Here is a 27,567-nt window from a genome sequence, read left to right on the forward strand (position 1 = left end):
CTTGGAGAAGGTGTATGATTGGGTACCCCAGGAGGTGCTGTGGGAGTATGGAGTGAGGGGGTCCCTTCTCTGGGCCATCCCATCTCTGTCCTCGCAAAGCGAGAGCTGTGCTCAGCAGTAAGTCGGACTCATTTCCAGTGGGGGTTGGTCTCCTCCAGAGCTGCGCCAACTGTTGCCAATCCTGTTTGATATTCATGGACAGGGTATTGAGGCATAATCGGGGGGGGGGTGGGTTTCCAGTTTGGTGAGCTCAGGAGACCCTGAGCATGACGTAGACGTAGGTGGAGTGTGGGTGGCTCGTCGTGTGATGAAAGATGCTTGAACATGCCCCTCTCGTAGAGACTGATCCACTTAACCTCTGTTCAGGTGTTTATTAAATCATATTTTTGGGGACTGCGCCATGTTTCTCTGAACGGATTACTTTGTTGTGGACATTAAAACTCATGAGCCAAGAATTTTCTCAGTAATCATGAATTAAGTGGATCGAACGTGTGAAACTACCAACAGCTGATAAGTGTTAATGTTGTGAGCATACAACATTAAATCTGACAAGAGTTTCACTCAGTGTGTCGACTGCAATAGAGATATTTCACTGCACAACAAGCCAGATTATCCCAGCTGTTTGTCATAAAATACTCCAAACAAGTAGACATGGTCTTACCAACCGCATCGAGCGGACTCTGAGCTAAAGATGAGACACGGAGATTCTCCAGTCACCAGCTGTCACTCAACGTGACCACGCCCCAATTATACCGAATTTTAGCATCTTAAACTAAGATGTTAGCAAAGAATTCACAGAGGCAGAAACTGTCAAAAGACACCAAAAATGTTTTTATGTACCAGGCTGTAAACATGTTTATTTCTGCTCAAAAGTTGGACATTTTAACCTGGAGTTCTATGGGAAAATGCTTCTGTTTTGAAGCCAGCCTCAAGCGGCTAGTCAAGGTACGGTACTTCCGCGTCAACTTCATTTGTAGCTGGCTCAGGTTGCTGCTTGTTCAAAACGCACCCCGATTTGAAATCCAGGATGAAACGGGAAGGAAGAGCTCTGGTATAGGCGTGCAAGTGGACTGATTTATTGTTTTTAATTTTTCCCCAAAACAAGAAAGGTAATTTGCTATACTAAACTGATTTATATTCTGATTTGAAATAAAGTCACAATTTTTCACTGAGTGTGGAACTGATGTGATTTTCATGTTAATTATCGTATAAATTCATGTGATTGACTTTTACCGACATAAATTACAGTCAAAACATCCGAGGAGACAAATAAAATGTAAAATTATGAAAAAAGGCAATTTTCAGCCTCACTGTGGCTAAATGTCAAAAAAGTCTAATATAGCAGTATTTAAAGTTTCCGATGGACTTTATATGAATAATTTTAACACTACTCATCACTTTTATTAATCTACATTAAATGTTGTAATCGAAATAATAAATAGCTCTTCTCTTCACACTAACAAGTCTGAAAAAAGTGTAAAAATTTAATTAAACATCCTAACTGATTCATGAACTTCTCCTGTGGCAACACATGTTGAATGAAGCTGTTTCATTACTCAATAATCTGTGTTTGTTTACCTCTTAGCTTCATAATTACATCTCAAGTCTTTATTGATTAACATCATTTCCAGAGATGAGCCATTAACCTGTTAAAATGTTTTTATGCTGAGCTGCTCTGCAAGTTGATGTGCATTCAAAGTGCTTCAATCATTATCCAAAGAACTCAGACAGAAGACCAACAACTCCATTTTCTACGAGCGCTTATTGCAGCCACAGCCCAAAAGAAAACATTAAATTTATCCACTCACTCTTCTTCAACTGCTTATCCGGGATCGGGTCATGAGGGCAGCAGCTCCAGTGGGGGACCCCACATCTACCATTTCTGACTGGGGATCCCGAGGTGTTCCCAGGCCAGTTTGGAGACATAATCTCTCCACCTAGTCCTGGGTCTTCCCTGGGGTCTCCTCTCAGCTGGACATGCCTGGATCATCTGGCGACCAGGAGGCATCCTTACCAGATGCCTGAACCATCTAAGCTGGCTCCTCTCAACGCAAAGGAGCAGTAGCTCGACTCTGAGCTCCTGCAATTTAATTTTGCACTCAATTACAAATAGCTTAAATGCAGGTTAACTAGTATGGTAACTGATTTCTGATATATTTTTATTTATAAAATAGAACTGTAAATTACAGCTGGACCTGCTGTCCAAGATGGCAGCAGGTGTTTATCATGGTTTGGCAGGGGCTGTGATTTCGCATTCCCTAATCTCTTCTGGGTTAACACCACTCTTATTCACAAAGACTAAGGAAAAGTTATCCTGGGTGCTTTATTTGGTCAATGTTAGATCTCAATCACTGTCATATGTCTTTATTTTGTTTCAACAGGTTTGTTGTCGTGTGCCACAGCAGCCTGTACTCAAGGTTCTTGAAATGGAGCAATATCTCCATCTGGTGGGCACCTATCTATACAGCAAGGAATGTCTATATGTGAGTATGTGGCTTGCATATCTCTGTTAGATTGACCTCAACTTTCAGATATGGCTTTTGCATGCTGCGATGATGTGCCTCCTTTATTATAAAAATTTGGGGGATTCATTTTCAAAACCTTTATTTTTGATTAACATGGTAACATTCGTACTTCCAAGATGGCGCGGCTCGCTGTCACTGGTAGCAAAGTTAAACAAGATCAGATAGTTCATGCTGCTCGCACTGTTTCACAATAAAACATTTAATGCCAGCATCCCAGCAAATACTTTTACTGTGAAAGGCATGCTGTCAGTGTTCCTTATGACTGAGTTTAACTTGACAACACAGGAGACATTAGCGAAAATCCATTTTTTGGATAACACCAACAAATTTCCCAGTATTTGTACAATGTTTGAGTGAGTGCATAAGCGGAATAAAATCTTATATTTTCCCACAATTTGTACAACATTTCATTAAGTACATAAGCTGAATAAAATCTTATATTTGCTGTGAGTTCAAGTTTAAATAAACTATGTTCAGGAGGTGGGATACTGATTTGCTGTTTCAAATATTCTAAATGTTCTGTTTAATTTTGTCTGAGTCCCTTCCAATAACTTGTTTAATAGGAATACTTTCATTTTCATATAATTCATAATAAAACTGATTTTTTTTTAAACAATATGAAATACTACATTCAAATAATAATATAAGTACGTACACCTCTTTTCTATATCCCACCTTCAAACAACCATCCATGAGAAATGTAAGCTCCCAATTTTCTATAGGAATACAAACTTCCTATGGGCACTGCACTAGTTTACCATTAATGCAGGCACAATACAATTTTGCCAAGAGTATACAAACATCTACAAAGTCACAGAGTAACTTCAGAAGGCCCGAGTGCATTTTTTCCTTTGAGATCACAACATAGGCAAAAGGCAATACTCAACTGTTGTGGAAAAGGATTGACCAAGTCTCAGGGAAAGAGCACCTGAAGAGTGGGCCCACATAGCTTTGAGTAAATTGGACAAAACAGGATGAGTCTTGAGAATACCAATAGTTTTAATGATTATTTTATTAATTTTCTTTTGGAACTGGGTTATCGTTCCACAGAAATGGTCTCCTATGGTTTTAAATAAGTCTATAATGACTTTAGATTATACAGATGATGAGAAAGTAAATGAAATTCTTACATTAGTGAATTTAAAAGGAAAGGATACTTGGGGGTTTATTATTTTTCTAAAGTAATATGAAGACATTTTAACTGCTTCTATCACTCACATTATAAACCATTCATCAAAGGAAATTATATTCCCTAGTATGTTAAAAACTGCCACTGTAACTCCTATTCATAAACCAGGTGACAGACAGGAAGTTAGCAACTGCAGGCCTATCGGTACAGCTCCTGTCATTTCAAAAATGGTTGAAAAGGTTTTAAGGTGCTGTATTTCTGTACCTGCATAAGGCCTTGAATGCTGCTAATCACTTAGCAGGCCCCAGTAAATTATGTCTACCAACGTACTAAATTGGATTTATTCTTTTTCTGATTGGGAGTGCCACAAGGTTCCATATTGGAGTTACTGTTGTTCAGTACACATATCAATGATATTCAGTCTGTGTGCAATGGTGAAGTCTTGATGTGTACTGATGAGTTTTATATGCATATGGCACATAAGTTGCTGCCAAATTGACAACTATGATGCTAAATGTTGCAAAGTGGCTCAGCAATTAATGTCTTACCCTGAATGCTGAAAAATCAGTGACCATGATCTTTTTAAATAAACACAAATAAGGCATTTTTTCCAAATATTTGTTGATGGAAAAATAGTTAAAAAGACTTGCTTTAGATTAAATGACTCACAGACAAACAAGACCTTATCAAGTCTATCAGATCGTGTCACAAACAAGCACAAAACATCACAGACAGAAAATCATTTAAATGTCAGCACTGTGATGTATTTGTTAAATATGACATTAACTTTTGATAAGCTAATATTATATTCAGACATACGTTTAGAGAATCATGCTCCTAAACCTTTGAGATTTGTTCAGCCCTGCTCTGAGATACTTGGTCGGTCTACTACAAAGGGAGACTGAAGCGTGAGTAATTGATGTACCACTTTTGTACAATCAGCCTTCTCCTTCAATGCAATGAAAGCATGAAATATGCTCCCAAATAATTTGAAAGCTTGCACAGATTTCTGTATTTTCTCCTGTGATGTGAAAAAATGGATTTCATCAGCATTAATCTCAAAATGATAGTTTCATATAATTTTGCACACATGTACATAACATTTTTATATTATGTTATTCTGCATTCATCTTTGTGTGAGTGTGTGATGTCAGTTTTCAGGTCAACATCACAAACAAAACTCAATCAGCTGTCCTACTCTGCTGACTAACGATGACTTGAGATGCAAGCTCCTCCATTCACACTATCTACAAGCTTCATGTAACATAATGCTTTACGTTTTCAGCGCGAAAATTCAGGTTTGTAAAGCTCCAACTGCAGATACACTGGCATTTGCACAGATAAATCTTGAAATGTTGCTGCGCCCAGGGTGACCTTTACATCCACAGAAAGGTCAGAGCACTCAGGTGTTGACAAACAAGACACCTCAGTCGTGTGTTATCGTAGAACCCAATAATCACATACAATGTGTTCCAGTTGATAGTCCCAAAACACCAACAGCTCCTGAGCAAGCCTACATTCTTGAATTGTTTGAGGCGGTGCTAAAACAGTGACACGCTTGACAAAACGTTGTAGATAGCTTTGTCTGAAATGAAAGCATCCCAGTGAAACTACTTCTGCAAGATGTCAAAGCTCCAACACTCCCCATTAGCAAGAAGATGTCATAATAAGTGTCAGTCACAGTTATGGACCAAAAGAAATGTTTAGAGAGTTTAAGAAAAACTTCCCTGACTGATGCTGATCTATACTAAGCAGAATGCTGACTTCCCTCCAAACACATGAAGCATACTAAGGTGCCAAACAGCCAAAGGTAAAATCAAATCGACTAGTAGTATCTACAGACTCTCTACTATTAGAGCTCTTGGCAAAATTCTGTTTTTCCTACATTAATGGCCCACCAGGTGGAGATATTGCTCCATTTCAAGAACCTTGGGATGTGATAACCAACCTGTTGCTTACAGTAGTAGATTTGAAGTTTATAATAGTCAAACCAAATGGTAAACCTATAAAACTACAAAAAACAAACGTATAGAATGTCCTGTAAGTCTGTCTGTATTTTGACGTGTAGCTCGTCCTGCAGTATCTTATACATGCAAAAAATCCATCCATCCATCCATCCATTTTCTTCCGCTTTATCCGGAGTCGGGTCGCGGGGGCAGCAGCTCAAGCAAAGCCGCCCAGACCTCCCGATCCACACACACCTCCTCCAGCTCCTCCGGGGGAACCCCAAGGCGTTCCCAAGCCAGCCGAGAGATGTAGTCCCTCCAGCATGTCCTGGATCTTCCCCAGGGCCTCCTCCCAGTGGGACGTGCCCGGAACACCTCTCCAGCGAGGCGTCCAGGGGGCATCCGGAAAAGATGCCCGAGCCACCTCAACTGACTCCTTTCGACGTGGAGGAGCAGCGGCTCCTCCCGAGTGACCGAGCTCCTCACCCTATCTCTAAGGGAGCGCCCAGCCACCCTGCGGAGGAAACTCATCTCGGCCGCTTGTACTCGCGATCTCGTTCTTTCGGTCATGAGCCAAATCTCATGACCATAGGTGAGGATCGGAATGTAGATCGATCGGTAAATCGAGAGCTTTGCCCCCCTACTCAGCTCTCTCTTCACCACGACGGTCCGATACAACGACTGCATCACTGCAGATGCTGCACCGATCCGTCTATCGATCTCACGCTCCATCCGTCCCTCACTCGTGAACAAGACTCCTCCACTTGAGGCAAGGACACTCCACCGACCTGAAGAGGGCAAAGCACCTTTTTCCGGTCGAGAACCATGGCCTTGGATTTGGAGGTGCTGATTTTCATCCCGGACGCTTCACAGTCGGCTGCAAACCGCCCCAGTGCACGCTGAAGGTCCTGATTTGACGAAGCCAACAGAACCACATCGTCCGCAAACAGCAGAGACGAGATTCTGTGGTTCCCAAACCAGACCCCCTCTACACCCTGGCTGCGCCTAGAAATTCTGTCCATAAAAATAATGAACAGAACCGGTGACAAAGGGCAGCCCTGGCGGAGGCCAACGTGCACTGGAAACAGGTTTGGCTTACTACCGGCAATGCGAACCAAGCTCCTGCTACGGTCGTACAGGGACCGGATAGCCCTTAGCAAAGGACCCCGGACCCGGTACTCCCGGAGCACTCCCCACAGGGTATGCCGAGGGACACGGTCGAATGCCTTCTCCAGATCCACAAAACACATGTGGACTGGTTGGGCAAACTCCCATGAACCCTCGAGCACCCGATGGAGCGTGTAGAGCTGGTCCAGTGTGCCGCGACCAGGACGAAAACCACACTGCTCCTCCTGAATCCGAGGTTCAACCATCGGTCGAATTCTCCTCTCCGGTACTCTGGAATAGACCTTACCGGGGAGGCTGAGGAGTGTGATCCCCCTATAGTTGGAACACACCCTCCGGTCCGCCTTCTTAAACAGAGGGACCACCACCCCGGTCTGCCAATCCAGAGACACTGTCCCCGATCGCCACGCGATGTTGCAGAGGCGTGTCAGTCAAGACAGTCCCACAACATCCAGAGACTTAAGGTACTCAGGACGGATTTCATCCACCCCAGGAGCCTTGCCACCGAGGAGCTTTCTAACCACCTCGGTGACTTCGGCCTTGGTAATGGATGAGTCCGCCTCTGAGTCCCCAGTCTCTGCTTCCTCTTCGGAAGACGTGACGATGGGATTGAGGAGATCCTCGAAGTACTCCTTCCACCGCCCGACAACATCCCCAGTCAGGGTCAACAGGGTCAGGGTCAACGCCTCCTGAGGCGTCGGACGGTTTGCCAGAATCTCTTCGAGGCCGACCGATAGTCCTCCTCCATAGCCTCCCCGAACTCCTCCCAGACCCGAGTTTTTGCCTCTGCGACCGCACGGGCTGCGGCACGCTTGGCCTGCTGGTACCAACCTGTCAGCTGCCTCTGGGGTCCCACCTACCAACAAAGATAAGTAGGACTCCTTCTTCAGCTTGATGGCATCCCTTACTTCCGGTGTCCACCACCGGGTTCGGGGATTGCCACCGCGACAGGCACCAGAGACCTTGCGACCACAGCTACGAGTAGCCGCATCGACAATGGAGGTGGAGAACATGGTCCACTCGGACTCCATGTCTCCAACCTCCCCCGGGATCTGGGAGAAGCTCTCCCGGAGGTGGGAGTTGAAGACCTCGCTGACAGAGGGTTCCGCCAGTCGTTCCCAGCAGACCCTCACGATACGTTTGGGCCTGCCAGGTCTTACCGGCGTCCTACCCTCCCAGCGGATCCAACTCACCACCAGGTGGTGATCAGTCGACAGCTCTGCCCCTCTCTTCACCCGAGTGTCCGAGACACGTGGCCGAAGGTTAGATGATACGACTACAAATTCGATCATCGATCTCTGGCTCAGGGTGTCCTGGTGCCACGTGCACTTGTGGACACCCTTGTGCTCGAACATGGTGTTCGTGATGGACAAACTGTGACTAGCACAGAAGTCCAACAACTGAACACCACTCGGGTTCAGATCGGGGAGGCCGTGCTTCCCGATCACCCCCCTCCAGGTCTCACTGTCACCGCCCACGTGGGCGTTGAAATCCCCCAGGAGAACAATGGAGTCCCCAGTCGGAGCGCTATCTAGTACCCCTCCCAGGGACTCCAGGAAGGTCGGGTACTCTGCACTGCTGCTCGGCCCGTAGACTGAGACAACGGTGAGAGACCTGTCCCCAACCCAAAGGCGTAGGGACGCGACCCTCTCGTTCACCGGAGTGAACTCCAACACTTGGCGACTGAGCTGGGGAGCAATAAGCAATGCGACCCCAGCTCTCCGCCTCTCCCCGTAGGCGACGCCAGAAAAATAAGCGTCCAGCCCCTCTCCAGGAGTTGGGTACCAGAGCCCAAGCTGTGCGTGGAGGTGAGCCCGACTATCTCTAGTCGGTATCTCTCAACCTCCCGCACAAGCTCAGGCTCCTTCCCCCCTAGCGAAGTGACATTCCACGTCCCAACAGCCAGGGGCTGTGAGCATGGACCGGGCCGCCGGGCCACCCGCCCTCGACTGCCACCTAATCCTCTCTGCACCCGACCCCCATGGCCCCCTCTGCAGGTGGTGAACCCACAGGAGGGCGGGCCCATGTCACTCTTTCGGGCTGAGCCCGGCCGGGCCCCATGGGCTAAGGCCCAACCACCAGGCGCTCGCGCGTGAGCCCCAACCCCAGGCCTGGCTCCAGGGTGGGACCCCGGCTCCACCATACCGGGCGACGTCACGGTCCTTGATCTTTTACTGGTCATGGAGGTTCTGAACTGCCCTTAGTCTGACCCGTCACCTAGGACCTGTTTGCCTTGGGAGACCCTACAGGGAGCACAAAGCCCCCGACAACATAGCTCCTAGGATCATCCGGGTATGCAAACTCCCCCACCACGATAAGGTGGCAGCTAGAGGGGGAGCGTGCAAAAAATAACAACAAAAAACAAACACAAAAACAATTTATATCTTTTGAATCTTATGTTATATCTTTACTCCAGCTGTATATAATTTTCTTGAGTTTAAGAATTTATGATACAGCAATACAATCACAAAAACAAAGAAATGCCTCAATCCCACCAAACTGTTTTTTTTTTTTTTTTTTAAGTAAATGGACCCAAGAAGAGTTGTTCAGATCTGGCTTTATCTTCTAAATGGAACTGTCACTCCAACGATGCCTGCTCACTGTGATGTCAACACTGCAGGGCAACAGAGAACTGTTCAATACCATGAGCCTTTAGCTGGCAGTTTGAATTAGATCCTTTGAAAAAAAGTCTCAAAAACACCCATTTGTGTAAACAGAGTCTTTGTCAAACTCATCAGACTTTCATGTGCCATCATCCAAAAGCATTTCATAACAAGAACTAGATGATGAAATTAGGTGGATTTGGGACATCTGGAATCCAAGCATCATCCTTGAGCAATTTCATCATTTAATATTTTTTTTATTTTATTATATTATTATTATTATATATTTAATAACTGACCGCTGTCAATTGTAATTTCAAGCTCCTCCGATCATTCAAACGTGAGGCCGTTTTCGGAGCAGTCGTGAAGTGTTCCACACTCCAGCGATCAGTCACTGTGAGGTGAAGGAGCCACTTAAACCTCAACAACAGCTGCGACAAAAGACGAAGCAGACAGAAGGCCTTGACAAAGAGAAATATCTGTCACACAGGACAGGAGCCACCTCAATAAAATATTTTGCTGTTAAGATCCTCGAAAAGCCACGATGACTGCCATCATCTTCACTGTTCTTTGGAAATAAAGTTGACAAAAGATTGGCAGACAAGAAGAGAGTGAGCGATAGATAGATAGATAGATGAGGATTATTGAAAGACTGACCATGTTTACAAGGATGGCAATAATCCAGTATTAACTCGATTAAGACAATACTAACACAGCTATAAACTTTTTTTTTGATGACCTCGATCCAAATAGTCATACTTGGAGAAAGCAATAATCGCATTAAGACATGCAGTTTTCCAATGTTGAATTATTCAAGTGCGATACTGATACTCGGGAGGAAAAAATTACATTACTGCTCTGCCACATGCATTAAAAATGGCACTGATTCTTAAAATTTTATGATCAAACTGTTATGACAAAGAAATGTAACTGAGATTTGATGGCTTACAGTTTGAGCTTTATTATAAATAAATATAACCATTACAAATCACACTGCCTTCACTTGGATTGACCGTCTCCATGTTGTATCACATAGCATTTGCACAAAATGGACTTCTTGTCTATTTTGTCCCCACCTAGCTGGCAGCGTAGCAGCAACATGCCTCTTGTCACAGTAAAATATCCCCTGTTATTGAAAGTGAGTGGCAGCTGGTCCCTTTGCCTTTTGCTTGTAGCTAGTGTGACCAAAGGGTGATGAGGTCCCAGCTATGCTTGACAGCATTGTAAAGTGTTTTTTCCTGCATTGTTTACTCTGTAAATTGTTTTCATATTGGCAAAAATAATGTCAATATACATATACAGTTACATATGCAGTTACTGTTTCTGTGTCACTAAAAATCTCAAAAAAGGATCATACAGCACTGTGCAAAAGTTTTAAGTATCTTAGAATTTTATTATAATAATGTAACGTTGGAGTTGATTATTCATCTCCCCAAGTGGGTTAACAGGAAATCCGGGGCCAAGTATTCAAAATACATAAATAATTCAAATGTGAAATTCCCATTCTGTTTCATGAAATAACCGAATTTCAAACACTTTCTTATGTATTAATAATAATAATAATAGATTTTATTTTTAAAGTGCCTTACATTTGACAATCAAATCTCATGGCGCTACCATAAAAAACAAAAAATAAAACACAGTAGAAAGGGGAAAAACAGTTAAGAAAAACTTTTAACAACAGGCAAGTCTTGAAGTGTTTTTTAAAAGTTTCAGCTGACTTTTTTTGACATGTTTTTGCAGATGTACTGCCTGGTACATGACAACATAAAGACACTTACCAATGAACACTTAATTTAATTTAATTTAATGAACACTTAATAAAGAGATTATTAAAAGAAATTGTCTAAATATAACCTGATTTTGTAAAAAAAATTGCAGGAGACTGCTGAAAATGAAGTATGTAATATTACATCCACACTTATTTTGTTTTATTAGGCTTTAGATATATAATGTGCTGAAAACTGTTGCACAGTGGTGTGTATATTCCATCTGGCCTGAGGAATTGCATGTTATGACAGTTGTACTTAATTTGCTGTTGCTACGACAAATACAGTCGTTATGAATGAATGTGTAAGTAAAATGTGTGTAGATAATATACTCGGCATACCCAGGAGCAGCGTTTTTAAGACAAATTAAATTTTAGTGCTGCAGCGCTGAAATAAATTACACTTGAAAAACAGAATGTTCAAAGTAAAAGAAGATCCCAGGTGGGTTACTTTTTCCTTCCTGTGTTCTGTTCCCAGAGAACTGTTGGTTTGGAAAGAAAATAAAAGGTGTCACATAGAAAGGCGACATGGACAGAGGCCAAACTAAAACTCGCCCATCCACAGAGGTGTGCTGACAGGAAGCAGCTGTTTTGTAAGCGGGATGCAACTCATCGCTTTCAAGTAAGTGAAGAGACAAATGAGTGTAGATCATAAGATAAGTTTGCATAAAGAATGCACAAAAGCATGCGCACACCACATCCAATCCAAAAATGACCATTAAGAGACAAAATGTGCAAACCACCAAAAGGTTTGATTGAACACTTATTTTGGAAAATATTTAAATTTTGAAATTCAAGAATTTTTGATCACATGAAAAGGTAAGTAAGCATGAATCCGTATCGCCAAAGAAGTGAAAATATCAAGGAAAACAAAATCATGACCGCAGACGGCATAGTGCAATCTGCAACCTCAGCACGAGTTGACACCAAATCTTGCACACTGTGGCTTTAAATCTACACATAAAATGATAAATTATGTCCACAAATGAGTCACGCTGTAATTAAAGCGAATGGCCGCGTGCACATGGAAGTTCTTTAGAATTTAGCGATGAAAATTTTAACAAAATGGAATTAAAATATATTTTATTCCAAACCGATGTCGCTCCAAGTTCATGATAGTGTCACGAAAAGTCATTTTAATCTATTAGGCTACGATACCATCACCAAATGAAGGTAGATAGGCCATGGGCTAGCATAGTCCCACGTACTCCCCCCCCATAAATTTGGTATCATTAGAAAGCTTAGGGTGTCTAAATTACAAAAATAACTGGTAACAGTAAAAATACTGGGCCTCACTATGACATATGACATAATATGTCATTACAACCTTCGACATGGGGGTTTGTGTAAAGTCATACCCTCTAATCTGAACAAGAAAGCTGTGCACATAATTCAAAATGTAATCGAATCTATATAAAGACAGCTTTCATTTTTTGTCTTATATGTCCCATTTGCTTAAAAGATTATATTTGGTAACTCTATGTTGTGCGGAAAAAAAACCCATCATGCTCATTTGACTCAGGTAGTTCAATAAGTGTTCATATTTAATAGTAAGGCTAAGTACTTTTACTGTTACCAGTTATTTTTGTAATCGAGACATTCTAAGCTTTCTAATGATATCACATTTATAGAGTTGGGGACATGGGGGGGGGGGGGGGGGTTATAATTTGGTTTAAAATTAGTGAGCGAAGGGTGTCTGCGTCAAGAAAATCTAATACCTTCTGTGACGGTATCACAAAAAACACCAGTGAGACTGAGTTGTTTATCCAAATATGCATTTAAGATGAGGAAAGCCTCCAGTTTCTGCAGTTTTGCGTGTGTGTGTGCGCTGCTCAAAAGCTTCTCCTTAACATTTTGAACACATCGCGCATCGTCACCCGTGAGATGAGCCTGTGTGCGTATGAGCTCGCTTTAAAGTGAACCTCATCACTATTCCACTCACTCTGGAGGAATTAGCTGCCAGAACACTGCTTTTCTGCCAACTTTTGATCCCAGGCCTCTCTTCAGCACCAGTAAGGTGGGCAACAAACCGCGATGAGCGATGTTGAAGCCATGCACGGTGCAGCGTAACATTTAGATGCGTCTCAGTTGTGTTATGTGGTCTGTGTTCTTCCCTAATTAATTCTCTCCCACTGCCGTAGAAAAGAAATTACTTAGCCCAAAGCTGTTAAATTAACAAAATGGTTAAATCTGGCTTCAGAGGGTTTAAATTTAACTAATAAGGAAGCAAGAAGTTGCTTCATGGCCATAAAACTGGTGAATAATGGTTTGTGTGTGTGTGTGTGTGTGTGTGTGTGTGTGTGTGTGTGTGTGTGTGTGTGTGTGTGTGTGTGTGTGTGTGTGTGTGTGTGTGGAGGGTGGCAGACATCAGCTTGAAACTGTCATTGGACATTTATCACCATAATTTAAAGATCTCTAATTAGCTGAACAGGATACAAGTGTGTGACATTAACTTTGTGAAGTCGGTGAACATAAACTTACTTCAGGTCTTCAGATGCCTGCGCCTGGATCAGCGGAGTTTCTACAGAATGGCCAAAAATGGTGCCATCCGAGCCTAGAAAGGAAGTAGGCTTTAAAAAATTGGCGAGTTGGTCACGAGTCACTTACAGACGGACAAGAACAAAAAGGTCAATTGAGGCGTAATGCTGTTTATTAACAGAAAAATAAATCTAAATGTCTCTGTGGAGCTCCTGCGCGTGCTCTCTCTCTCTCTCTCTCTCTCTCTCTCTCTCTCCTATTGGTTGCACATACAATCTTCTTTTTTTGGGTGAATCTGCTTCAGGCTGACTTTCATTGCAAAACTCCCACGAAATAAAACCTATTTAACTGATTATTTGCTTGTGGTGGCACATGCAGTTTGTACTACGCCACAGCTGTAGCCGAACAGACAGCTCTGAAACGCACCCCCCGTCCACACGCCTCTAAACTTTTATCCGGCACTCATTTATTCTTCTCAAAGTTCATAATCATCTTGAAAAACGCAGGTTTCACCTGTGACTCTGAGTTTTTCTGTTGTCATGACGATCTCATCTTCGTTTGCGGTGAACATCAATCTGCCTCCGTCTGCACTGAGCACCTTCAGCCTCTGACACTGGACCTTCACCGCATCAGAACCTGTCCGGAGAACAGTCCAGTTTATTTGTAGCAGCAACTAAAGCATGACTACCACAAGAAAAAAAAACATTTAAATATAACACAGCACTAAAATACCCTCGGCCATATGAGCATTGTGTTCTTTTTTTATAATTTGCGGTTGTTTAATTAATTACTAGGATCCAGTTGTCTTACGAAGAATTTGTACATGTTTAAATTAAATCATCATTTGTTCATGTTGTGCAAATCAATGAATATTTGTTGATCACCCTCTGCGCATTCGCTGGTATTGAGACAAATTTAACTCCTTAGGAAGTTAGCTTTGAGTTAGCGGAAATTAGCATGCACGCTACGCTAATGTCCACAAAATGTCTTGGAAATGACTCCAGAGGTGTCATTAGTTTCCAAAAACAGCGTTTTCAGTTTTAGAAGTGTTTATTTCTTGCTAGCTGTTACATAATATATGAAAAACATGCATATGCTCCGGCCGCTGACATCACGGTGCAGCTCTACTCTGACTGGCTGTCACCCCCGCCACTCAAAAACAAAACTGAACAGATTGAAACAGAATGTGACTTTTTAACCTCTTAAAATCTCTCTTAAAATAGGTCAAGGTTAGCTATCTTTTAACTTGTCCAAGGTCTGTGTCCCAAGAATGTTCCCTGTGAATTTAAAACTCTGGCAGTAATAGGACTGGGCTTGTACTGAGCACAGACAGATGGACAGATGCAAAGCTTTCGCGATACCCAATGGTAAAAATCATAAATGGATTAAAATGAAATATACTGTCCGCAAAATAATGACAACTTTGGCACTGCTGGTGGTGAGCATAAGATTTGGAAAAATATGTTCAGGCATAAGAAAGCTGGACAACTTTTTCTCAAAGCTCGAGCAACCGTAGATTTTTGAGAGATTACGATAAATCAGTAAGTGGTATCACTGAGAAGGAATATTTATTCGCATTTGTGAGACTTTGGGGCTTTTCTGGATGTACATAAAGAAAGTTTAACCCCGCCTCATTCTTTTCTCCCTCTCCCATTAATCTGCGGTGAGTACAGAATTTAATTATTCTCACCAAGTTTCAGCTCATTTCAGGAAAAAAGCACTTTCTTCCAAAAGCAAGGCATTAATTATCACAGGGAGGTCAGCTGTGACCAAAAAGTGTCATATCACCAGTCTTGTCAAATCAGCATCAACGCTCAACTTATGGTGGCAAAAATCAATATCTGTTCACGTTAATAAGCAGGTCGTTTGCTTTCCAGTGGTTGTTAATCAAGTAAATTACTTAAGTAATTTGGACTGACTGATGTTCAACTTAATGATAAAAAATAATCCATTGGTCCATTAATGAGTGTGAATGTGAGAATCACAAACTAAAGGAGAGTTTTTCAGACCAAAGTAGGTTTTACTGCTATATTATGGACCTTCCATGAACCTGCCGAACCATCGTTCATGATTCTGGGTGCAAAGTCTGGACTTCAATGGTGGAACCATTAATGATGCTGATTTTAGATCTCATCTGTTTTTATGCACTTACTGGAGAATCTTTAGGCACACTTTATTTTAATTAATCCTTGACCTACGCTTGTTAGCGAGACTCTGGAAGGCATCTGTGTTGTTTCTGGTATATATCCAAGCAAATGGGGTCCGTGAACTTGACAGTCAGAGTGAAGCATCACCAAAATTGGTGATTTCAAGAGAAAAGGGGGGTGAGGTGGGGACATCTTTCCAAATGGAACAAGGTGAAGTCCAGTTTGAAAAGATGTTCCAACTAGCTTGGCTCGTGAGGAATTCCCCTTTGGCTGAAGGTAGAGCCTTTGTCTCAAGTACGAGCAATCTGGTGTTCGAACCCTGCTGAGGCCACAAAGGTATGTCATCCGGTCACAAACTGGCGTTGCTGGCAGGATGTGGTAGTTGTCCTGGTAGCAGAGGTGGGCACAGTTCCGCTAATTAGCGAAGCTACCTTTTTTGTTAGTGGATTAGCTTTTCAGCTAACTTTGAAAACCATCAGCAGACCAATTGGCGTCCGCTAAATTTAGTTCCGCTAACTTTCAGTCTGCTAACTTTTTTTTTTTTGCTGGTAAAGTGAGTAAAGTTTAATGGTAAAAATGTTTGTAAACCGTAACATCATACATGTTAGTTCCTGTCTGTTGTGTGTCTGCAACAGTCAGGCTGGTGTTCTGTCAAGATAAGCGCCTGTAGGGTAAATCAACAGTTAGCGTGTCTGCTTTAAAGACAGTGAATACCTGGAAATCTTTACTTTTTTAAAGTGAAAAGACACTTATTTCTGTATTTTTATGTAAAGACAAAACTTACGTGGGTTTTCTTTGGTGGAGAAGCTCAACGCAACGGATGAGGTGAAGATTTTACCAATTTAGTTGAACGCTGGTAAACAGAGATAAACTGTGACTATTAATATTGCAATTTACTGCTTTTTAGAAAGGCGATGACCGTGTTTGGGATTTTAGTTTTTATTTTTTTTATTTTTTTGCATTTGTTTTGTGTTTGTGAACGCAGCTCTGTTAATGGTTTATACGAGGGTAGGCTGAAAAGTTCTAAGGCTCACTATAATGCAGTTAATGCATTACTCCTTCATGGGGAGCCTTAGAACTTTTCAGCCTACCCTCGTACATATATAACAGAGATAAACTAAGATTTCTAATACTGTGATTTACTGCTTTTGACAAAGATGATGACAGTCTTTAGGGTTTTATTTTGTATTTATTTAATGCTTGCCGGTAAAACTGAATTTGCCACCGTAAAATCCAGCATGAACACCCACAAATCATCAGACACAATAGGGTTATTCCCATTCTAATCCAATTCCATCGTTTGCACGGTTTATTTTTCTGTAAGTAATTCGGTCGGCGAATCGTTGTGAAAGGGTGTGGTTAGCTTGTCAAAGCTTACCGTAGCAACGTGTTCATGCCAAACTGGAAATTCTGTGAGCAGACCCACAGATTTCTCCATCTCGTTAGATGCATTGAGTTAAATCCACAGTAAATCCATTAATCAATCCAGTTAAATCCTTTAAATCCACGCATTTCAGCATCATTGTTGCTGCACTAGTTTCTGTCGCTCTCAGCTGACAGCGCCATTTGTGACACCTGCACAGCAACGTGGTTATGGGGCAAAGTAACACATCAAATGTGAAACGGTTTTAATATTTTGCCACCGTCCACGGGATATTTTATCGTCTGAAATCTCACACGATTAACAGATTTGTGGAAAAAATTTAATTGCATTAGAATTATATTTCAACAGCATCTGCAGGAGGCCGTGTGTGTGTATACACACACACACGAGCTTTTGACGAGCAGAAGTTGTGCAAATGAAGAAATATTTGTATATCACCCTCTGTGCTTTTGCTGGTATTAATGGGACAAATTTAACGCCATAGGAAGTTAACTTTGAGTTAGCAAACGTTAGCGTGCACGCTAATGCAGGAAAATGTATTGTAAATGACTCCAGAGGTGTTATCAGGCTACAAAAACAGCGTTTTAAGTTTTAGAAGTGTTTATTTCTTGCTAGCTTTTACATAATATATGAGAAAGGGAACATATTTACGCACAAATGAAACAATTTTGCAGCTAGCAACCAGCCTGTGACATCACCATGCGAATGTCTGCGAAATGTCTTGTAAGTTCAGAGGTGTTATTAGGTTCCAAAAATGGCATTTTCAGTTTTAGGAGTGTTTTATTTATCACCAGCTTTTACATAATATATGGGAGACATAGATATAAACACATAAAACAAAGCAATTTTGACGAGACCAGCCACTGACGTCACGGTGCAGCTCTACTCTGACTGGCTGCCACTCAAAAAACAAAAAAGAATAGACTGAAACAAAATGTGACTTTTTAACCTCTTAATAGGTCAAGGTTAGCCATCTTTGAACTTGTTGAAGGTCTGTGTCCCAAGAATGTTCCCTGTGAATTTGAAGACTGTGGCAGTAATAGAACTGGACTTATGCTGAGCAAAGATGGCAGGATGGACGCAACACCTTCACAATACCCGATGGGCATACGTATTTGATGGGCTCGGTAACAAGGTGAAGTCCAGGTTGAAAATACTAGCTTGGTTTGTGGGGAAATTCCCCTTTCCTAGACTGAATAAACCAATTGAACTAAAAAAAAAAACACTAATCAATAACACTAACAACACTGTTAAACTAACATGAAACAATAACATTTTAAACCCCAAAACCCTGAACTCCCATGGTGCATTGCAGCACAGCATCCATTGTTTAATGGTGAGCTAAGATTGCTAATTTATCAAAAAAAATATTTGTCCCATCAACTTTCTGTTTTTGCAGCATTTATCCTTGACCCAAAATACATAAGCATACCAAACAGCAAATGTCAACTCTCCATGGTTTCTCCGTGATTGAAGCCATACAGATGCACGCATACAGAGGCCAGGTGGCATCTGTAATATGTAGATAATAATTATGAAAATAAAAAAAGCGATCATAGAAACATGACTGAGGATAAATAGTAGTCGCCGTAAGTTCCTGGCAACTGGTAACACCATGCCAGCCTTTCTCCATCAGTTATCAAGATTGAGTGGTAGTTTACCTTGTAATGTTTAATTGCTTCCAACGTTCGAGCATATAACAAGGGTTAATGTAAACTCACCAACTGTGAGTTGACCAGTGAGTTGGCCAAGGTCATTTCGAGCATTCAGCGTGACGTTCTTTCCTGAACGCAAGACCATTAAGCTGTCCTGGTAGAAGAAAGAGGTGGAAGACAAAGTAAAAATGTCATTAGTTGAAACTATAGGGCATGCCTTCTGTCACACTCACAAAAACATTTTGTTTAATTGTTTTTATTTTTCTCATGCTTGTATAGGTCTAATTAAGAATTTGCTCTGAGATGCCAAGAAAGTGGAAGATTGTAAAAATGAGCATCATTTTGAATTCAGGGGAGGCATTTATCAATTCAAACACCTATTAATTGATTAGTTTTAACCAGCAACCATGTTCTTCGTTTAGGTCTGGGAGTATGTACTGGTATTGCCGCATCCGCCGTATGATGGAACTGCCTTGGGTCCTGGATGGCAACCATCCAGATGGCTGGTCCATTTCCACTTCTTGAACTGAGGCACCTAAGTGCTGGACCACAAGGCCAGAATGTAATAGCTGACATTCTTTAACGATGCAAGTTATACTTCTCATTTGAGTCTACCTAAGTAACCACTTGCTGGACACAGTCATTCCAGCGGTACACAAGGATCTTCCAAACAGTTCTTATTCCAAAAACATTTAGTCATTGCCTTTGGTATCCATGGATTCCTTTGGTATCCATGGATTCCCCCTCTGTCTGCCTTGTTTTTATGGATCTGGCTAAAAATGATTTGTTTGATCTATTTAGGAATGTTTTCTGCAGTTCATCTCCACCTTAAAGACACTAACCACACATTTGAGGACAAGGAAGTTAAAATATTAGCCAGAGAGAAGAAATGGTTTGAGAGAGGGGTCAAGGAGGCATTCTTTGTGAAACGTTTGAAACCCAGCCTTAACTGGGGAGGGGGTCTGAGACACGCTTTATCCCCTGTTTACAATGGGGTACTCAGGTCAAAGCAGTTTCAGTCTTTTGTTCATGGTAATGAGTCATTCATGTCATCAGCAGAGTTGTCAAGGGAGCCACAGCTGCCCTGTCATTAGGAGGGTGCTAACTAGAGCACAATAGGTTCTAATAAGAGCTATTGTTTAGTCACTAGCCTTAACTTAAGCAGTCTGTCTCTCGGTAGGAGGGGTCTGGTTAGGTTTAAAACTCCAGCTTTTGTGACTTGGGATCATTCTTCGCGACAAGAGTCAAGACAGAAGTCAGACCACCAGAGCAAGCATTTTAGCTGAGGAAGCTTCTGCTATTTGAAGTAAAACGCCCTCGCGTCAAGCAACCCAGTCCAGTCGAAGATTCAAGCTTCTCTACTATCTATTTAGGAAAGTATTTTCAATCTTCGAGTCTCTGCCTCTTTCTGTTTAGTGGCATTTAAAAATGTCAGAGCATGTTAAACACTAGGCCCAACATTTTTTACCAGCTTTTTCTTGTTAAAATAGAGCACTTTTTTCAGAGTAGAAGTGGCTCTGGAGGATAAGTCGGTTCTTTCAAAAAACAAACAATAAAAAAATAAATAAACTGTGAAGAGAAAAAGAAAACATATGTCATATCTTTTTCAATATGTGGAAATCACTTTGTAACAACATTCCCTGGGGGCGAGTCTAACGACGGACAGGAATTCACTGTAGCACATTACACACCACAGCCTGTGGTGTGTAACATAAGGACTTTTAAATTCCAAAGGAACATGCATTGGACAACATATTGGATCTTGATTTGTTTTTTTGTTTTTGTTTTTTCTCCAAACTGCATCAATTATCAAATGGATTGATTGCTGGCTTAGAAAACTACAAATAAAACACCTCCATTTTTTTAATCAATGAGCTCTTAATTTGGAATTTTTGTGCATGTTTATAGTATACTTTTATTAATTGTTTATTCTTTTATGATTGGAATTTATTTTGGGACTCTTGGGAAAGCCCAATATAAATGGTTATTATTTTTATTCCTGAATATGTAATATATATATGCAAATTGCAGGACCTGTCAAACTAGTTTAAAAAAATACACATAATACAACAGTAAAGCAGCCTATTGCACCATGTAAAAACTGTATGCCTTCATCCAGATGTGCATGCAGCTGTACATCTGGATGTTCTGCACAGCTTTGACAAAAGATGAAATCTGCACCAAGTGTCTGTCTGCTGTTTTCATGCCAGCACATAATGTATAGTGTATACATTGGAGAGGGGCATATATGTGTCACATTGATACTTTAGGGGAAGTTGGGTGAGGATTGTATGCCTTGGTGCAATGTTTCACTGTTGTGTTAAAGTTTTGGTCAGTGTATTTGTAAAACAAGTATAATTGATATTAACATTTTTGCAGCTAATAATTATGCCACACAGCAAGTGCCTGCTTTCACAGAAGACACATCGAACTAGATTATCTACAAAGTTTGTGCCGTGTGTAACTTTGCAGAGGTCGTACAGTTCATTTTCATTCCCTCCCTGCTACACCCCCAAATATAAATGCACATCATGAAGAGATGTTCTTCCAGGAAGCCCAGGCGCATGCAGAAATTCGAGTTCTTGATTTGAAGTATCGCTTTAAAGATGCTATCGGTCTTAAACAGTCGCAGAGGGACCATGGCTGAGACACTGTACTTCTTTGGGATCACATAAAAGAGCTGCTTGTCACTGTAACTGTTGAGGAAGGTCAAGCACCGATCAGAGCGAATGCACATAAATGGAGGCTGTTGTTGTTGTGCAGTGGACTGAAAAATTACCACACAATAAAAGGAAGGTAAAGCGACAGTGTGTTGGATTGAGTGTCATCTTGTGGTGAGGTTGCAGATTGCATTATGCTGTCATACGTTTTGTCAGTGTTCCAGCTGCTCTGCAAAATGCAAAAAAGAAAAACAAAATGAAGTCCGTGTCTCTTTTGGCCCACTGTATCAATATGGGGCTGCAACATAGGGGCCCTCCATCAGGGGGCGCACTCCTGTGTAGATTATACAGTGCTAAGCTTATAAAAATACATCAATTTGTTGTTGCAGGTAATTTATACACTAATAAACATATGTTTAGGAATGCTAGATTCTATTTTTGCAAAACACAAACAAAAGAAACCCCTCTATTCTCCACACTGGAGCTTTACTGTGGCTGATAATTAAGTATCCCATTCTGTCCATTAGCCGCAATAAATTTGTTTCACTTTCTGTTTTCTAAGGACGATTAGATCTCTGAGGTCCTACTGAAGTTTCACCCCACCAAACAAATTTGATGGCGGACATGTTTATCTCGCATATGCAGACCTTAATTCAGATTCAGCAGTGACCATAATCTTTGTCCTGTTTATCCAAAACATGGTGACACTTTTTACTCCGGTACGACACACCTGCATCCCGTGCTATTTATAGATTAGACAGCATCCTTAGACAATAACAAGTGTGCCAACACTGTGAACAGCACAAATGTGCATGCAATTAAAATCAAAGTAAAGCTGCACTTGCAGAGGTTTGTTTTTTTTTTCTTTTTCAAATTGTGTACTGCAAATACAAAGTCATAAACAAGAAAATGTGAAACAATTCGGTGAGATTTATTCCTGATACAGTGCTGTCAACAAAGGGGGGGGGGGGGGTGTTGTCAATCTGAAGAAAGCAATTCCATCCATCCATTTTCTTCCGCTTTATCCGGAGTCGGGTCGTGGGGGCAGCAGCTCAAGCAAAGCCGCCCAGACCTCCCGATCCACACACACCCCCCCCAGCTCCTCCAGGGGAACCCCAAGGCGTTCCCAAGCCAGCCGAGAGATGTAGTCCCTCCAGCGTGTCCTGGGTCTTCCCCGGGGCCTCCTCCCAATGGGACGTGCCCGGAACACCTCTCCAGCGAGGCGTCCAGGGGGCATCCGGAAAAGATGACCGAGCCACCTCAACTGACTCCTTTCAACGTGGAGGAGCAGCGGCTCGACTCCGAGCTCCTCCCGAGTGACCGAGCTCCTCACCCTATCTCTAAGGGAGCGCCCAGCCACCCTGCGGAGGAAACTCATCTCGGCCGCTTGTACTCGCGATCTCATTCTTTCGGTCATGAGCCAAATCTCATGACCATAGGTGAGGATCGGAACGCAGATCGATCGGTAAATCGAGAGCTTTGCCCCCCTACTCAGCTCTCTCTTCACCACGACGGTCCGATACAGCGCCCGCATCACTGCAGATGCTGCACCGATCCGTCTATCGATCTCACGCTCCATCTGTCCCTCACTCATGAACAAGACCCCGAGATACTTAAACTCCTCCACTTGAGGCAAGGACACTCCACCGACCTGAAGAGGGCAAAGCACCTTTTTCCCGTCGAGAACCATAGCCTCGGATTTGGAGGTGCTGATTTTCATCCCAGACGCTTCACACTCAGCTGCAAACCGCCCCAGTGCACGCTGAAGGTCCTGATTTGATGAAGCCAACAGAACCACATCGTCCGCAAACAGCAGAGATGGGATTCTGTGGTTCCCAAACCAGACCCCCTCTACACCCTGGCTGCGCCTAGAAATTCTGTCCATATAAATAATGAACAGAACCGGTGACAAAGGGCAGCCCTGGCGGAGGCCAACGTGCACAGGAAACAGGTTTGACTTACTACCGGAAATGCGAACCAAGCTCCTGCTGCGGTCGTACAGGGACCGGCTAGCCCTTAGCAAAGGACCCTGGACCCCGTACTCCCGGAGCACTCCCCACAGGGTGCCCCGAGGGACACGGTCGAACGCCTTCTCCAGATCCACAAAACACATGTGGACTGGTTGGGCGAACTCCCATGAGCCCTCAAGCACCCGATGGAGCGTGTAGAGCTGGTCCAGTGTGCCGCAGCCAGGACGAAAAAACCACACTGCTCCTCCTGAATCCGAGGTTCGACCATCGGTCGAATTCTCCTCTCCGGTACTCTGGAATAGACCTTACCGGGGAGGCTGAGGAGTGTGATCCCCCTATAGTTGGAACACACCTTCCGGTCCCCCTTCTTAAACAGAGGGACCACCACCCCGGTCTGCCAATCCAGAGGCACTGTCCCCGATCGCGACGCGATGTTGCAGAGGCGTGTCAGCCAAGACAGTCCCACAACATCCAGAGACTTAAGGTACTCAGGACGGATTTCATCCACCCCAGGAGCCTTGCCACCGAGGAGCTTTCTAACCACCTTGGTGACTTCGGCCTGGGTAATGGATGAGGCCGCCTCTGAGTCCCCAGTCTCTGCTTCCTCTTCAGAAGACGTGACAATGGGACTGAGGAGATCCTCAAAGTACTCCTTCCACCGCCCAACAACATCCCCAGTCAGGGTCAACAGCTCCCCACCCGCACCGTAAACAGTGCTGGTGGAGAGCTGCTTCCGCCTCCTGAGGCGTTGGATGGTTTACCAGAATCTCTTTGAGGCCGACCAATAGTCCTCCTCCATAGCCTCCCCAAACTCCTCCCAGACCCGAGTTTTTGCCTCTGCGACCGCACGGGCTGCGGCACGCTTGGCCTGCCGGTACCTATCAGCTGCCTCTGGGGTCCCACCTACCAACAAAGATAAGTAGGACTCCTTCTTCAGCTTGACGGCATCCCTTACTTCCGGTGTCCACCACCGGGTTCGGGGATTGCCGCCGCGACAGGCACCACAGACCTTGCGACCACAGCTATGAGCGGCCGCATCGACAATGGAGGTGGAGAACATGGTCCACTCGGACTCCATGTCTCCATCCTCTCCAGGGATCTGGGAGAAGCTCTCCCGGAGGTGGGAGTTGAAGACCTCGCTGACAGAGGGTTCCGCCAGTTGTTCCCAGCAGACCCTCACGATACGTTTGGGCCTGCCATGTCTGAGCAATTCATTAAAAAAAAAAAAAAAATGAAACCATAAGTGTTTACAATGATATAAAACAAAGAAAATTGAATTTTATTTAAATGGGCCAAAAGATGATTCCGTACAAAAAAAAAAAAATTATGCCGATCGGCGGGATCAAGGCAAACTGTTCAGGATGGAGCTGGGAGATAGCAGTGAGATCATGACAGACAGTTCAGGAGGCTGGTCCGGAGACTGGATCAGGATAGTTCAGGTGGCTATCCAGAGGCTGTTGAGCTGTCAGGTAGACACTGTCGTGACAAGTGATTGATTACTCTATGGAGGATACCGTCGAGTCAGTGGTAGATGATGGTCGCCTGCAGGACATCATTGTGACAGAATAAGGCAACCACTCTGTGATATTAAATCAGTTATCTGATGCCTTGAAAGGCAGGGCCAGGTTACTTCATCATTGTGTAATGATAGATGTAATGTAATCATAGATAATTGGCAAAGCTTCTGGGGAAAACCTGGTCTTGTTAGGAGAGACGGCATCCATCCCACTTTGGATGGAGCAGCTCTCATTTCTAGAAATCTGGCCAATTTTCTTAAATCCTCCAAACCGTGACTATCCAGTGTTGGGACCAGGAAGCAGAGTTGTAGTCTTACACACCTCTCTGCAGCTTCTCTCCCCCTGCCATCCCCTCATTACCCCATCCCCGTAGAGACGGTGCCTGCTCCCAGACTACCAATAACCAGCAAAAATCTATTTAAGCATAAAAATTCAAAAAGAAAAAATAATATAGCACCTTCAACTGCACCACAGACTAAAACAGTTAAATGTGGTCTATTAAACATTAGGTCTCTCTCTTCTAAGTCCCTGTTAGTAAATGATATAATAATTGATCAACATATTGATTTATTCTGCCTTACAGAAACCTGGTTACAGCAGGATGAATATGTTAGTTTAAATGAGTCAACACCCCGGAGTCACACTAACTGCCAGAACGCTCGTAGCATGGGCCAAGGCGGAGGATTAGCAGCAATCTTCCATTCCAGCTTATTAATTAATCAAAAACCCAGACAGAGCTTTAATTCATTTGAAAGCTTGACTCTTAGTCTTGTCCATCCAAATTGGAAGTCCCAAAAAACAGTTTTATTTGTTGTTATCTATCGTCCTCCTGGTCGTTACTGTGAGTTTCTCTGTGAATTTTCACACCTTTTGTCTGACTTAGTGCTTAGCTCAGATAAGATAATTATAGTGGGCGATTTTAACATCCACACAGATGCTGAGAATGACGGCCTCAACACTGCATTTAATCTATTATTAGACTCAACTGGCTTTGCTCAAAATGTAAATGAGTCCACCCACCACTTTAATCATATCTTAGATCTTGTTCTGACTTATGGTATGGAAATTGAATACTTAACAGTATTCCCTGAAAACTCCCTTCTGTCTGATCATTTCTTAATAACATTTACATTTACTCTGATGGACTACCCAGCAGTGGGGAATAAGTTTCATTACACTAGAAGTCTTTCAGAAAGCGCTGTAACTAGGTTTAAGGATATGTTTCCTTCTTTATGTTCCCTAATGCCATATACCAACACAGTGCAGAGTAGCTACCTAAACTCTGTAAGTGAGATAGAGTATCTTGTCAATAGTTTTACATCCTCATTGAAGACAACTTTGGATGCTGTAGCTCCTCTGAAAAAGAGAGCTTTAAATCAGAAGTGCCTGACTCCGTGGTATAACTCTCAAACTCGCAGCTTAAAGCAGATAACCCGTAAGTTGGAGAGGAAATGGCGTCTCACTAATTTAGAAGATCTTCACTTAGCCTGGAAAAAGAGTCTGTTGTTCTATAAAAAAGCCCTCCGTAAAGCTAGGACATCTTACTACTCATCACTAATTGAAGAAAATAAGAACAACCCCTGGTTTCTTTTCAGCACTGTAGCCAGGCTGACAAAGAGTCAGAGCTCTATTGAGCCGAGTATTCCTTTAACTTTAACTAGTAATGACTTCATGACTTTCTTTGCTAATAAAATTTTAACTATTAGAGAAAAAATTACTCATAACCATCCCAAAGACGTATCGTTATCTTTGGCTGCTTTCAGTGATGCCGGTATTTGGTTAGACTCTTTCTCTCAGATTGTTCTGTCTGAGTTATTTTCATTAGTTACTTCATCCAAACCATCAACATGTCTATTAGACCCCATTCCTACCAGCATGCTCAAGGAAGCCCTACCATTATTTAATGCTTCGATCTTAAATATGATCAATCTATCTTTATTAGTTGGCTATGTACCACAGGCTTTTAAGGTGGCAGTAATTAGCCATTACTTAAAAAGCCATCACTTGACCCAGCTATCTTAGCTAATTATAGGCCAATCTCCAACCTTCCTTTTCTCTCAAAAATTCTTGAAAGGGTAGTTGTTAAACAGCTAACTGATCATCTGCAGAGGAATGGTCTATTTGAAGAGTTTCAGTCAGGTTTTAGAATTCATCATAGTACAGAAACAGCATTAGTGAAGGTTACACATGATCTTCTTATGGCCTTAGACAGTGGACTCATCTCTGTGCTTGTTCTGTTAGACCTCAGTGCTGCTTTTGATACTGTTGACCATAAAATTTTATTACAGAGATTAGAGCATGCCATAGGTATTAAAGGCACTGCGCTGCGGTGGTTTTTTTTCATTTTTGATCAGGATATGTCATTCAAAGCGCATATTAAACAAATATGTAAGACTGCTTTTTTGCATTTACGCAATATCTCTAAAATTAGAAAGGTCTTGTCTCAGAGTGATGCTGAAAAACTAATTCATGCATTTATTTCCTCTAGGCTGGACTATTGTAATTCATTATTATCAGGTTGTCCTACAAGTTCCCTGAAAAGCCTTCAGTTAATTCAAAATGCTGCAGATAGAGTACTGACGGGGACTAGAAGGAGAGAGCATATCTCACCCATATTGGCCTCTCTTCATTGGCTTCCTGTTAATTCTAGAATAGAATTT

General features: G+C 42.6%; 1 protein-coding gene across 1 annotated transcript in view; it reads right to left on the reverse strand.

The window, feature by feature from the left end:
- LOC117504625 (zeta-sarcoglycan-like) overlaps positions 1-27,567 on the reverse strand; it is a 67,260-nt gene that overhangs the window by 9,446 nt on the left and 30,247 nt on the right. The window contains exons 4-6 of the mRNA XM_034164120.1: positions 18,827-18,914; positions 14,088-14,210; positions 13,578-13,650 (exon numbers count right to left, since the gene is read on the reverse strand). Coding sequence (XP_034020011.1) covers positions 13,578-13,650; positions 14,088-14,210; positions 18,827-18,914 — 284 coding nt within the window. The remainder of the gene's footprint in view (positions 1-13,577; positions 13,651-14,087; positions 14,211-18,826; positions 18,915-27,567) is intronic.

Source organism: Thalassophryne amazonica, chromosome 23 (assembly GCF_902500255.1).
Source record: "Thalassophryne amazonica chromosome 23, fThaAma1.1, whole genome shotgun sequence".
NCBI classification, from domain to species: Eukaryota; Metazoa; Chordata; class Actinopteri; order Batrachoidiformes; family Batrachoididae; genus Thalassophryne; species Thalassophryne amazonica.